The following is a 14,251-nucleotide window of genomic DNA, read 5'->3' on the forward strand; positions in this document are numbered from 1 at the left end:
TAGCCAAAATGAATGACTCTGTAGCCAGTTCATAGATACAGCCATTTCACATACTATGGACTAGTGTGCCCATGTACATGTGAATTTTAAAATTTACTTAGATGGGTTTTAAGTTAGAATTCACAAAAGTATTTATTTAGAAAATAATATATTGGAGTTGTTACCAAGTAGTTGTATATAATACTCCCTTTCAAACTAAGTGTGCATGGCCGGGCGTGGTGGCTCATACCTGTAATCCCAGAACTTTGGGAGGCCAAGGCGGATAGATCACCTGAGGTCAGGAGTTTGAGACCAGCCTGGCCAACATGGTGAAACCCCGTCTCTACAAAAATTACAAAAATGATCCAGGTGCGGTGGCTCACGCATGTAGTCCCAAACTACTCGGGAGGCTGAGGCATGAGAATTGCTTGAACCCGGGAGGTGGAGGTTGCAGTAAGCTGAGATCACGCCATTGCACTCCGGTCTGGGCAACAGAGTGAGACTCCATCTCAAAAAACAACAACAACAACAACAAAAAGAAACTAGATGTGCTGGCTAATTTATATCCAAATAATTCATTTTGCCCTTGTTATAAATGTGACTTCAAGGATAGGGCAACATCACATGGCACATATTCTCAACCTGAATTTCATCTCAGTGTCTCTGTCAAAGTGGACGCTGCAGGTGCCTGGTGAGAGCATTTTTTGAGGGTAGTGGAGGCCTTTTCCTTCCCTGGGTCCCAGGTCTGTGAGGCTCAAGCCTCTCTTCCTAGTCTTGCCTCGATTACCACACTAAATATGTCATTTAGCAAATCCTTCTGATAAAGGCTCTTTTGTACTTCAAGTAAAGAAACCCATATCGGAGTGTCTATTATATACCTGCCACTGTCTCCTTCATTTAATCAGCCATTGCCTGGGGAAGAGGTGGGGCTGAGCTTAAGCAAGGTCACTGGTTTGCTGTATCCCAAAGGTGTTTACATTTCTGCATGTTACTGGGCTGGGAGGATTTTGGGGGTGAGGACTGTATTTTGCACTTTGTATTCCTGGTAAAGAATCTAGCACGGTGACAATCAGTATTTGTTGAGCGCACAAATTTGTTTCAAGAGCAGATCTCCTGTCTTAGTTTAGCTTGAGCAGCCCAGAACACAAGTAAGTGCCATTAATCTGGCACATCATCTGTGTTCCAGGAAGTCAAAGGGAAACCTAACGTGAGAAATGTGAACATTTAAATTAAAAGCACTTACAACTATTTAATGTACCATCCTGATTCTAATTAATGCAGAAGTTAATTTGATGAAAATTGGGAGAAATCACGGCAGCAATTTTGCTCTGAACTTGATAAAGAGTTATACAGTACCTCCTGCTCCTTGGGGAACGGAGGGTGCTAGTGAACTGATGTAACCTGGATTTTGTCTGTTCCCATTTTCAAGTGGCAGAATTCTATGGAATACTTGAATTAATTGATATTCCCGTTATAGTTGCCTAAAGACTCAGGCCTTGGGAGTCATAACCATGTGGCACAAAGTGGAAATTAATTCTGTGGCAGTTTTCGATAGGATCATTCATTCATTCTGTGTATTTTACTGAGCACCAACTTGGGCTCCAGGTATATATCAGTGAAATAGACATAGTATCTGCCATCATGGAGTGTACCGTGTGATGAAGAAACAGCATCAGTAAGTACATAAGAAAATAAATCTCTCAGTGCAAACTGTGATATATGTTTGTTATGATGAAAGTGAATAGGATACGGGGAGAGGTAGAGAGATGTGAGGTGACTTCACAGAGAGAACAGTATGTGCAAGGTCACTTGGGTGCAAAGGAGCTTGGCATGTTGAGGGTGCTGAGAAGCTGAGTGCGAGCCAGTGTGCCTGGAACATGCTCAGGAGGAGGAGCTGGTGTTAAATGAGGCAAGAGAGACCAGCAGGGCCCAGGCCACGCTGGGCTTTGTAGGAGGTACATGGATTCGGATTTTGAATCACTGTGCAAAGACCATTATAATTGATGCAACTTTTGGTCTGAGAGCATTGAATGAATAGAGACTGTGCACCTATTAGTCTTCTCAAGGTAAATATTAGAATTCTTAAGTTAGATCCATTTTTGTTCCTGTGGGAACACAATTCTATATGGTCATATATGATTATGGGAAGATAGATTTTTGATATTCAAATATTCAGGTAACATTATCATTTAGTTATACATAGTAAATCAAAAAATAAAGCAAACCCAAGTTGTTTCCAGTTGTAAAGAAGGTAGCATGGCTATACAGTTTCCTGTTCTCCTGTGGAGACGGTGGAGGGGAAATTCCATGTGCCTCTGCATTTTCTGCATGTGTTGTGAGCTAGTCCCTAACTACTCTTTGTTCTGAATACCTTTTCTAGGATGTTTGTATGGGGAGAAGCCTTGAACGGTAGAAATCATGTCCCCTTTGTAGCAAAGGACAGGCTTGCTTATAGCATTGGAAAGTAGAGGTAGTGTTTCCCCTCAGAGCACAGGGCAGATAGGTTTACTACCCCCTGTAAAAAAATTGGGGCTCCTTAAGCTCAGGGTTTCTCTCCTGAAATGAAGCCCACTGTGTGTGCAAGTATCCATCTGGGCCTACCTACATTACTCCAAGGGGAAGGGGAACTGACCAGACATACTGATGCTTGTGCCACTTGCTGTGCGGTGAGTAATAAAGTCCTTTTCTCTGACCCAGGAGTCTGTGTCTTCTGTCAGCATTCATAAAACTGTCAGACTAACTAGTTAGCTTCGAAGTGAGTAAAATCTCAGACCCTTCACAATTCTTCACAGAGGCTCCTCAGCAGTCCGAGCAGGAAGGTACGATGCCAGGCAGGTGACACCCTAGTGCTTTGCAGCCTCTAAGATGTCCAATTAGCATTTCTTGTCTCTGTTTTTCTCCTCCAAAGTCACAAGATGAGCTGTTCTCAGACAATCACATCTTAAGTGTGACTTCTAGTCTAAAATACATGTGTGAAACCTACTAGCTACTAATTATTATGCCTTGAATGTTCTTAACCAAGTGGGAGAATGTTTCAACAACAGAAAGAATACTATGTTACAATTTTAGGATCAGGACATAAAATCTATTAAAATGATACTTTAAATTAAAAATATTGTGTGTATGTCTGAAAATGTAAACCCAAGCATATTTCCATGAAAGATTCTTTTTTTTTTTTTTTTTTTTTTTTGAGATGGAGTCTTGCTCTGTTTTCCAGGCTGGAGTGCAGTGGCATGGTCTTGACTCACTGCAACCTCTGCCTCCTGGGTTCAAGCAATTCTCCTCCCTCAGCCTCCCTAGTAGCTGGGATTACAGGCACCTGCCACCATGCCCGGCTACTTTTTTGTATTTTTAGTAGAGACGGGGTTTCACCATGTCCGCCAGGCTGGTCTCGAGCTCCTGTCCTCGTGATCCACCCACCTCGGCCTCCTAAATGCTGTGATTACAGGCATGGGCCACCATGCCTGGCCGAAAGATTCTTATGTGATAACCACTAAGGGACTAACACTCTCCTTTCTCAGGGTTCACAGAACCATTATTGTCACAGTGCGGGATCATCATTGGCTTGGGCTCTCACTTTCTCCGGACCAGGGCCTTGAGGAGTAGGCACTACCACTGCTCCCATGGGAGAATACCAGGTACTGCTCTGGCAGCTGCAGGAGATGTTCTGTATCTGCACTGTCCAATACAGTGGGCGCTAGCCACAAGTGTCCACTGAACGCTTGAAATTTTGCTTATTGGAATTGAGATATAAGTAACACGGTGGCTCATGCCTGTAATTCCAGCACTTTTGGAGGCTGAGGTGGAGGGACTGCTTGAGCCCAGGAGTTCGAGACCAGCCTGGGTAACATACCAAGACCCCCATCTCTACAAAATATAGAAATAAATAAATTTTAAAAATTATGCACTAGAGTTCAGATTTAGGGCAGAAAAAATGTAAAATGTTTCACTAATAATTCTTAAAATTAAGTATGTTTGAAATGATAGTATTTTAGATAGGTTAAATAAAAATACTGTTAACATTAGTTTCATCTGTTTATTTTTACTTCTTTTTAATGTGACTAGAACATTTTAAATTCCATGTGTAGCTCTCATTCTATTTCTATTGAACAATGCTGTTCTAGATCCTTGCTACTCAAAGGGCGGTTCTCAGGCAAGCAGCATCACCATCATCATCATCTGGGAGCTGGTTAGGAATGTGGTATCCTACAACCCACTCCAGACCTACTGGGTCAAAATTTGCATTTTAACAGAATCTCATGTGATTTGTATGCACTTTACACTTTGAGTAGCTGAGCTTCCCTAAGACTAGGACTGGCTGGTTTAGCAAACTAAAAATATAGGATGCCCAGTTAAACTTAATTTTTCAAATAAACAGTAAGTTTTAAATATAGTATGTCCCAAATATTGCATGGAATATGCTTATATTAAAATCATTTGTTTTTTTTTTTTTTTTTGACATTCAGCTTTAACAGGTTATCCTATAGTCTATCTGTCAACATTACCTAAAACTAACTTCTCTTATCCAGACCTGCTTGTTACATGAAATTCCACAGAATCAGGAAAAGAACAGAATGAGAAAAGGAGTGGTGAAGAGTAGAAGCTGGGTGAAATGAAAACAGAGAAGAAAAGACAGTATGAGGAGGCAGTAGGAATTAGATGGGGCATGGAAAGGCCACATTTAAGGCCAGCGACCCTTTTGATTTTGTAATTTTTGTTAGCAACTTTCTTCCTTATTCCTGCATTCTCCCACTTCCCCTAGTCATTCTGCTTTATTCTCCTCTTCTTATTTTCTACTGGGGTCCCCTGAACTATGTTGGGAGAAAGCGGTGTGTGAGAGGAACGGGAATGTCTCCTCAGCGCGAAGACCCCAGCTTTCCTATAGTCCATCATCTCTGAAATTTCACTTACAAATAGCCCTTTTCTGCTACCAGTACTTTGTCTTTAAGCCATCAACATTCCTAAGTGCCCCAAATGGTGACACTTGACACTTTAATTTTGGAGGATTTTCTTTATTGTGGCATTTTAATTGTACTTTAAAAAAATGTGAAACAACTCTTAGGAATTTTGTGGTTTGTTTTGTTTTTCAGGCTTTTAGGGGAGTGAGGGGAAAGGAGAGGCCAGCAGGGAAGGAATAACAATAGACACTCTACTTAGCTAAGCGTTAAGAAGAGCCTTTCATGGCCTGGCGTGGTGGCTCACGCCTGTAATCCCAGCACTCTGGGGAGCCAAGGCGGGCAGATCACCTGAGGTCAATAGCACGAGACCAGCCTGGCCAATATGGCGAAACTCCGCCTCTACTAAAAATACAAAAATTAGCTGGGCGTGGTGGTGCATGCCTGTAATCCCAGCTACTCGGGAGGTTGAGGCAGGAGAATCACTTGAACTCAGGACATTGAGGTTGCAGTGAGCCGAGATCGCGCCATTGCACTCCAGCCTGACAGAGGGAGACACTGACAGAAAAAAAAAAACAAAACCAAAAAACCACAAAAAAACTCTTTTATCCATGATCCCATTTAATCTTCACAACAATTAAGTGTGTCTGTCCCTACTCCGCAGATGAGGAAACAAGGCTCCAGAGGGAAGATCACCTGCCTGGTGTCAGCTTGCTCACTGGTAAGGAGCTTCTGATTCCAAAGCCGGTGCTCCTGTGCTCCTCACCGTTGCTGTCCACACCTCTTGGCAAATGGAGGCTTATGAATTCATCAGGAAACTGTGAACTAGGACATACATGTGAATTTAGGGAAGTTCCGAAGATTTTTATTTATTTATTCACCTGAAAAATACATGTAAAAATACATACTTCATAGATTTTGGGGAGAAATTAATAGCTTCCTGAAGTGTAATATGAAATATATAATAGTATGACATATATGTAGTATGAAGTATATAACATAAAGTCTTAAGAGTTATATGACAGTATCAAAACAATGCAAATTTCTAAAATGAGCTTAAGTGGTAAATATATTTTCTTTAAAAATTGGCTCCTTAATAATCTTTCCATGAGATGAATAATTTAAAACCTAAATATTTATTTCACTCTACACTGTAAGCATTATCAGACCCCTCCCTTCCCTCCCGCCCCACCATGGAATACATTCTGAAAAAGCTGCCCTGTTATTGGTTGAATATGCTGTCAGTCACATGGCATGAAAAGTACTGCGTTTGCTCTGTTTGCATTTATGAATTAACAGATGTTCTTGCTTTAAAGAAACTGATTCTTTTCTGATGGGAAAAAAAATCTTGTTTAGTTTTTCACTGATTTTTTTTATGTATAGGATTTTCACTAACCTTGGACCATATATTTGCCAGGAAGAATGTAAGGTGAGTAACTGCACATCTTTTAAAGCAATGTATTTGTGAACTTAAGTGCAAGTATGAAATTAGGTGGCTCTGTGATTTCTTTATGTTGTTTCATATCTACATTTGTTTGTGATTCAAAATGGATATGCTAGATCATACAGGTAGCTACAAAAATTATTGAACAGAGTTTATGCTTGAGGTAAAAATATAAGCTTTTTTGTAAGAGATAAGGGTTATTTGTTCAAAATATCCAAGAAACTTTTGTAGTATGTATCAAAGTATTTATCTATGAGAAAATGACTCCTCAAATCAGTGTTCAGATTTCTTTCATACTTACAAGGAAATGTTAATTCCACAGTATCTCCTGCCATTATTATGTGAGAAAAGAGTAAGAAAAAAATTGAAAACTTCAGAAATATATATCCTGTCCTTCAAAGAAAAGGTGTTAAATCATTTTAACTGTTAAGAGATGGCAATTAAATTCCTGTTTCTATTTCTATTGTCCTTTTGGCTTCTTTATACATCATTTAAGGAACATTTACAGCTTTTTCTATAAAAAAGAATATTCAAAATCTGAATAGCAATTAAGGTATGTCATGTCTCTCACTGACTCATTGTGTGCCTTCTCAACAAATGCATCAGGGAATTTAGTGTGAACACAGCGGACAGCAGCAAGCAGGAGAGTCTGGCAGAACTTGGGTTAAAGACTCCTTAGTCCAAAACTGATAAAATCTTTACATATAGACATTAACACTTTTTTTCTTCCATTGTTTCTGAGTCAATTGGTGCTTTCCTTCAGGTTCACTTTTGAATAGTAAGTGACTTATATCCTTTAGGTGGTTAAAGCCTAGTCCTGGTTCCACACCTGGGTTACACAGAAATGCCTGATTTGTGTATTACACCAGTAAAATGTACACCAAGAATTAGAAAAATCCCAGTTCTGTTTTTAAGACAAAGTTAATGGGCTTAATTTTAGCTTCAGAAGCTTTAGATCTTAGAAATCACATAAGTCAATGATCATTTGAATCTAATAATACGGCTCATTAATTCATTATGAAGGAAACAACAGTTGTTGTTTTATGTGTTCTTTCAAATAATAGATCCAAAATATAAAATATCTTTCAGCTCCCTGGGGCTATTCAATATTCTGTCTGTAGGAAGGAAGATTATATTTTAAGCTCAATACACGGTTTCTAAACATAGCGTGAGTAGGGGTCATTATTCTCACTTTGCACATTTCTTTCTCAAGTTGGGTTTATTCTTGATCCAAAAAGAAATCCTGTGTGACCTCCCATTTTCCACTTTGATTTCAGAGTATTTTCATTAATTTCTTAGTTCATTCATGCATGCAACACATTTTAAAAATAATTGGTGCTTTTAAGTAGTGAGGCCCCATGCTAGGTGCTGGGTCTACAATGGTGAGCACAACAAGGTTAGTCCCTGCCCTCATGGACTAAGTCTAATAGGGAAGCCCTTGTTAATCAAATGATATATATTCTTCCAAATAAACTTTGAAATGTGTTGTGAAAGAAAAGTATAGGAAGCAATGAGCACATACAATAGGGGGATTGGAACTCGCAGAAGTTAGGGATTGTGTTCCTGAGGAAGTGATGCGCTGTCATCTGGAGGATATGTAGAAAATCACTAGGAGGATGGAGAACATTCCAGGTGGAGGGAGCAGCAGGTGCTAAGGGAAAAATGAACCATGAAGTGTTCAAGGAACTGAATAATGCTAGAGTAGCTGGAGCAGAGAGAGAAGGGAAGAGGTGAAATAAGGCAAGCATAGCTGGCAGGACGAAGTCTGCCTGGATGATGTCTGGGTATTTGTGCCTATTTCATATATTATATTCAGTTACATTTTAACCTGTACTACAAAGTCTGGAGTTTAGGTAGGTTAGATTATTTGGCTAAAGCATATCTTTATTATAGTTTCATTATTACTTGGATGGGAACCTCACTTTTGTTGCTCAGGAAATTAAACTTATACTCACAAGACACTTAATGTAAACCGTAATGCTAATTTATAAGTTTCTAAAGGAAGGTATCTTTTTAAAAAATTAAATTACAAATTTTAGTCAAAGTAATACACCTACCTGGTTTCAAAAAATCAAAAGGTGACAAGACACACATTAAAGGAAAAATTATCTTTTAGTTATTTCTATAGGCAAACATTTTCAAATTTTTAGTTGTTTCTTCTGTTGGTCACTGCTTGTATTAGTGACCTTGTATCTAGACTTTTTTCTAGAAACAAACAACCCCTATATTGCAGAAGTTTGTAGCCTCAAACATTTCTTTCTTGCTCCTGTTACTTCTGACAGCTACAGGTGGGCTGCTGTGACCCTGCTCTAGCTCTGTTTCCACTTCTCATTCCAAGTTCCAGGCTGAAAGAACAGCCCCTATTTGGGCATGCTGTTCTTACGACAGAGGGAATGGGGCAAGATATGGCAGGCACATGCAGACACTTGCAACTTCTGCAGAACTGTCACATTGTTGCTTCTGCTCATATTGCATTGGCCTAATTAAGATACATAGCTGAAACTGGAGAGTTCCCTGACCCCCCCTTGCAGGACGTGCAACAGGGATGTGGCGCATTTGTTTGGCTGCTGCCACATGTGCTCAAACCTTTTACAAGACGGGGAGCATGCAGACGGGCAGGTGTAGGAACCAGGGCAAGTGCTTTTGGGCTCTGGCCTCATGGTAGCATCTAGGGTTGGGTGCCTGTGACTCTCAAAGCCCCAGTGGGTGTGTTACAGTGCTCTTTTAGCTCTGCCATCTGCAGACGGCTTAAGTGTTAACCAGTTTAGTGCCCTCTTGGACCCCAGGTTTTTGTTTGGCAACCAGGAAGAATCAGGTTACACAAGGGCTCAAAGGATGGTGAATGTGGGGGTTATATTGAGTGGTAGAGGTGGCTCTCAGTAGGAGGGATGGGGAGCTGGAAGGGGGATGGAGTGGGAGATGATCTTCCCCTGGAGTGTGGCTGTCCAGCAGCCAATCTCCTCTCTGACTGTCCCCAGCCAAACTCCTCTAGATGTTCAGACACTCCTTCTCGTCTCTCCTTCTCTGTCATGCTGTTCTACTGCTCTTCTGTTCACCTGTTCATCCGCTCATCTGCTTGTGGAGCCTGGGGTTTGGGGTTTATATGGGTACTGGATAGGGGGCCCTGGTGGGCCAAAAGGCAACATTTGGGCACAGAAACAGGAAAGCTTGTTCCCATTTAGGGCCATGGGTTTCCAGGCTTAAGGGTGGGGCCTTTGCCAGGAACTGCCCTCTTCTATCCAGTATTTCCCTGTCTCCTGTCCATATAGTGGCCAAGCCTAATGATGGGGCAGGAAGCATTTTCCACCCACAGGGAGGAACTGCAAGTCATATGGCCTAGGGGGATGCAAAATCCTCTCCCAGAGAAGGAAACAAAGACTTGGTAACAATCATACAATTCACTGTACTGCCATAGTATCAAAATAATATGCATAGATGATTTCTCCATTTATACATGTTAGATTTTATAGCAAGTTCCTTTATTATTGACAAAGTTCCTGTCTCCAACAATGTCCTCATCTTTCTTTCCTTCACTCCCCCCATTCAATATAGTTACATTACTGCTTTCAGTTCATCAGTGCTTGCATCAAAATGACTATGTATATTGTTCACAGACAAGCCAGCTAGTAGACTGTATTTTGTTTCTTTCTTTTTTTTTTTGAATAACTTTTCTTTTTCCCTTGAGTTAAAAATGGCCTTTTTGTAGTTGCAATTTCAAAACATGCATAGTCTTAATTCTTTTCACATGTTCTTTCCTCCAATATGCAGTGGTCTCTCAAATTCCCCTTTCACTTAGAGATCTCTCTGTATGTCTTCCTTTTATTGTCCTCTTGCTCCAGTCTGGACTGATTCTATGTCTGATATACAATGGTTAGTCTTAGTTTCGCTTCACCACTCTTCTAGTGAGATCTGCTGTTCATGAGAGCCTGTGCTTTCTCTTTGTTGACTTTTGCCCTTATGTTGTGGGAGCATGTCCTCCATTAGCTTCTGTGAAGGGGTGAGAGGGATGCATTGGCTGAAATCTTGCATGATTCTTGTTTTTTACTTCTGCAAGCTTAATAGGACATTTTCTTTATCCTTAGCTCCAAAATGATGCAAGTACCTTAACTCACAAAAATCAACTCAAAATGGACCTAAGTGTAAAAGTTAAAATTTGAAAACTTCTAGGAGAAGCACAAGAGGAAAATCTTGGTGACCTTGTTGGGCAAATATTTCTTTTAGAAACAAAAACATAGGCTATAACAGAGAAAAAGATTACATTGGACTTTATGAAAATTAGAACTTTTGCTCTTTGAAAACCACCATTAAGAAAATGAAAAAGGAAGACAGAATGCAAGAAAATATTTCCAGTATGTATATCGGACACAGGACTTGCATCCAGCACATATAAAGAGCACTTATGGAGGTCAATGAATTTAATTTTTAAAATGAGCAAAAGATTTAAGCACACTTCACAAAAGAAACTATATGATTGCTCTATAGGCATAAGAAAAAATGCGGGGCATCATTAATCACCAGGGAAATGGATATTAAAATTAAACTGAGCTAGCAACCCACACCCATTGGAATGGTTAAAATTAAACAGATTGATGATACCAAATGTTAGCAAGAATGTTGAACAACAGGGAAGCCAAAATTGACTGGCAGCTTTTCTAAAAAGTTACTTCTATTATGTGACTTGGTCATTCCATTCCTGGCTATTTATTTAAGAGAAACAAAAACATATTCACACAAACTCCTATACATTAATGTTCTTAAATCTTTATTTGTAGTAGCTCCAAACCAGAATCACCCCAAATATTCGTGAATGTGTGCATAGACAAAGTATGGCATATCCATACAATGAAATATTTCTTAACACTAAAACAGAATGAACTACTGACATATGCAACCACGTACATGAATTTCAAAGTCATTATGATAAGACGGAAAGAAGCCAAATGCTAAGGAATATGTATGATTCCATTTATACGCAACTGTAGAAAATGCTAACTAGGCCAGGTGCAGTGGTTCACGCCTGTAATCCCAGCATTTTGGGAGGCCGAAGTGGGCAGATCACCTGAGGTCGGGAGTTCGAGACCAGCCTGACCAACATGGAGAAACCCTGTCTCTACTAAAAATACAAAATTAGCCGGGTGTGGTGGTGCATGCCTGTAATCCCAGCTACTTGGGAGACTGAGGCAGGATAATCGCTTGAACCCAGGAGGTGGAGGTTGTGGTGATCTGAGATCACGCCATTGCACTCCAGCCTGGGCAGCAAGAGCGAAACTCCATCTCAAAAAGGAAAAAAGAAAATGCTAACTAATCTAAAGTGACAGAAGCAAGTCTGTAGTTTCCTCGGGTTGAGGGTGGAGGGAACAACTCGTAGCTGCAAAAATGCAAGCGGAAACTTTTTTGGGTGTTATAAACATTCTGTATTGTTATTGTGGCAATGGGGTCATGGGTATGTGCCTGTGCCAAAACTCATTTAATTGTATAATTTTCATGAATGCAATTTACTGTACATAAATTATATACCTCAATAAAGTTGATGAAAATTAATGAATTGCATGCATGCATACATTTATTAACGGCAACTAATAGACAACCTGGCCACCAATTTGTTATCTTCAGAAATTCTCATTAGATAATAGGGATCATATTACAGAGTGAATGGTACATTTAATTTGTAATTGGGTCCATATAATTAATTCTAAAGCACTTTATTATGATATAGATTTAGTAACTCTTCAGCTACAATTATGTTTTGCATATATATCATGTAATATATATCTTTCTCTAATTATAAAAATGTTGAGTTTATATGATAGCGATATATAGAGACCTTAGATTGGAATTGTTAAGTATAGAGTTTGATTTACATTCTCATATACTGTAGGTAAAACTTATGGAAAACTTAAAATATGCAATAAACAAACTGTTAAATCTTTAGAACGTTTATGACAAAACTGGAGATTTAAACGCTACTTTTATGTTAAATAATTATCAGTATTTTGTAGATGTAATTGTGCTGTTATTTTTAAAAGTTCTTATCTTTTAGAGATATATACTGAAATGATATAATTTTTGACATTTTATTCAAACTACTATCACATGGGGGAAGACGGTGAGCTTGTAGGTGAAACAAGATTGGTTATAACCTGATAATTACTAAAGCTGAATAATGGGTCCAGGTACATGGGGGCTTATTATTTTTTTCTGTTTATATTTGTGTATGTCTGAAATATCCTGTAATAAAAAATGTGTATATCTTCTGACTTAGAAATTTCACTTCAAGGAATTTATCTTAAGGAACTTCTCATGGGTGTGAACAAACCATCCACAGTAATGTTCAATGCAGTATTGTTATAATGCTAATAAAATTGAAAACAAATACTTAAAAGTAGAAATTTGGTTAAATACATTATGATACATTTCAATGATATAATACTACATGACATTAAAAATGTGTCAAAAGTATATAATTACATGGAAAATATTTGTGATATAGTTTAAAAAAAATTGCAAACTCTAAAACAGTATGTCCAGAAAAATCCATTTTTAAACTTTGTGAAAAGTAAATTATATACATATGTGGTGTGTGTTTGTGTGTTTGTATGCGTACAGAGAGGATATATATACACATACAAACACAAGGATATATATCATAATTTATATGCTCATAAGTTTCCAGTATAACTTTTTGGTAATTGAGTCTGTCTTGTTTTCTGTTGGATGTTTTGGCTTTGATATGTTAACAATGCAATGTAGTATGAAATTTCACTGTAAAATGTTTTATATGCTTTACTATTTTGTTATTTTGTATTTGTTATTGGTTAAACCTTAGTGTGTAGCACACTGCTTGGCACATAGTAGGCTCCCCTGCCCGCAATATTATTCAGTGAATAAGAATCAGGTTTTATTTATTTATTTATTTATTTATTTATTTATTTATTTATTTATTTTTTTGAGACGGAGTCTCGCTCTGTCGCCCAGGCTGGAGTGCAGTGGCCGGATCTCAGCTCACTGCAAGCTCCACCTCTCAGGTTTACGCCGTTCTCCTGCCTCAGCCTCCCGAGTAGCTGGGACTACAGGCACCCGCCACCTCACCCGGCTAGTTTTTTGTATTTTTTAGTAGAGACGGGGTTTCACCGGGTTAGCCAGGGTAGTCTTGATCTCCTGACCTCGTGATCCGCCCGTCTCGGCCTCCCAAAGTGCTGGGATTACAGGCTTGAGCCACCGTGCCCGGCCTTCAGGTTTGATTGAAAATAATTTTTCTGGCTGGGCATGGTGGCTCACACTTGTAATCACAGCACTTGGGGAGGCTGAGGTGGGTGGATCACCTGAGGTAGGAGTTCAAGAGCAGTCTGGCCAACATGGTGAAACCCCATCTCTACTAAAAATACAAGAATTAATAGGGTGTGGTGGTACACCTGTAATCCCAACTACTCAGGAGGCTGAGGCAGGAGAATCGCTCGAACCCAGGAGGCAGAGGTTGCAGGGAGCCGAGATCACACCACTGGACTCCAGCTTGGGCGACAGAGTGAGACTCCATCTCAAATAAAATAAAATACAGTAAAATAATTTTTCTTTCTAAAATTTTTCTTTATTTTTCATATTTGTTTTTTGAAGAACATATGTTACTTTCTCTCTCTCTGTTAAATGCAGAGACAACAGGGGAGAGACATATTACTTTTTAAATGAGAAATTCACTATTAAGAAATGAACAGTTTTGGCAGGCTGTTTCTGCTCCTCTATTCTGAGATGTAATAAAGTGAAATATACTTGTTAAAATTTCATATAACATCTGAATTGTAGATATTTATTCAGCATCTTTTAATTTTTTTGTTTTTTTCTAATTTCAGTTCTCCAACATCTTCAAATAAAGAAGTGGTTATGAAGAATGGTAAGACTCCAGTTGCCCGCATGATTCCATGTGGGGTGGGGAAGGGCT

General features: G+C 39.2%; 1 protein-coding gene across 32 annotated transcripts in view; it reads left to right on the plus strand.

Annotated features, from left to right (window-relative positions):
• The window catches only part of LOC102115526 (V-type proton ATPase subunit S1-like protein), a 112,821-nt gene that overhangs the window by 14,256 nt on the left and 84,314 nt on the right, over positions 1 to 14,251 (plus strand). For 8 of the 32 annotated variants that reach the window (XR_012413816.1, XR_012413817.1, XR_012413819.1 and 5 more), the window contains 3 exons: positions 5,539 to 5,595; positions 6,258 to 6,303; positions 14,163 to 14,203. The exons of 2 other annotated variants lie outside the window; for them this stretch is intronic. Coding sequence is in view for 22 of the 30 variants with exons in the window: in XM_045393987.3 (XP_045249922.2) it covers positions 5,539 to 5,595; positions 6,258 to 6,303; positions 14,163 to 14,203 (144 nt within the window). In the remaining 8 variants the exon portion in view is untranslated. The remainder of the gene's footprint in view (positions 1 to 5,538; positions 5,596 to 6,257; positions 6,304 to 14,162; positions 14,204 to 14,251) is intronic. 22 more of the 32 variants (XR_012413818.1, XM_045393990.3, XM_073993741.1 and 19 more) reach the window with 4 other exon arrangements.

This window comes from Macaca fascicularis, chromosome 6 (genome assembly GCF_037993035.2).
Source record: "Macaca fascicularis isolate 582-1 chromosome 6, T2T-MFA8v1.1".
Lineage (NCBI taxonomy): Eukaryota > Metazoa > Chordata > Mammalia > Primates > Cercopithecidae > Macaca > Macaca fascicularis.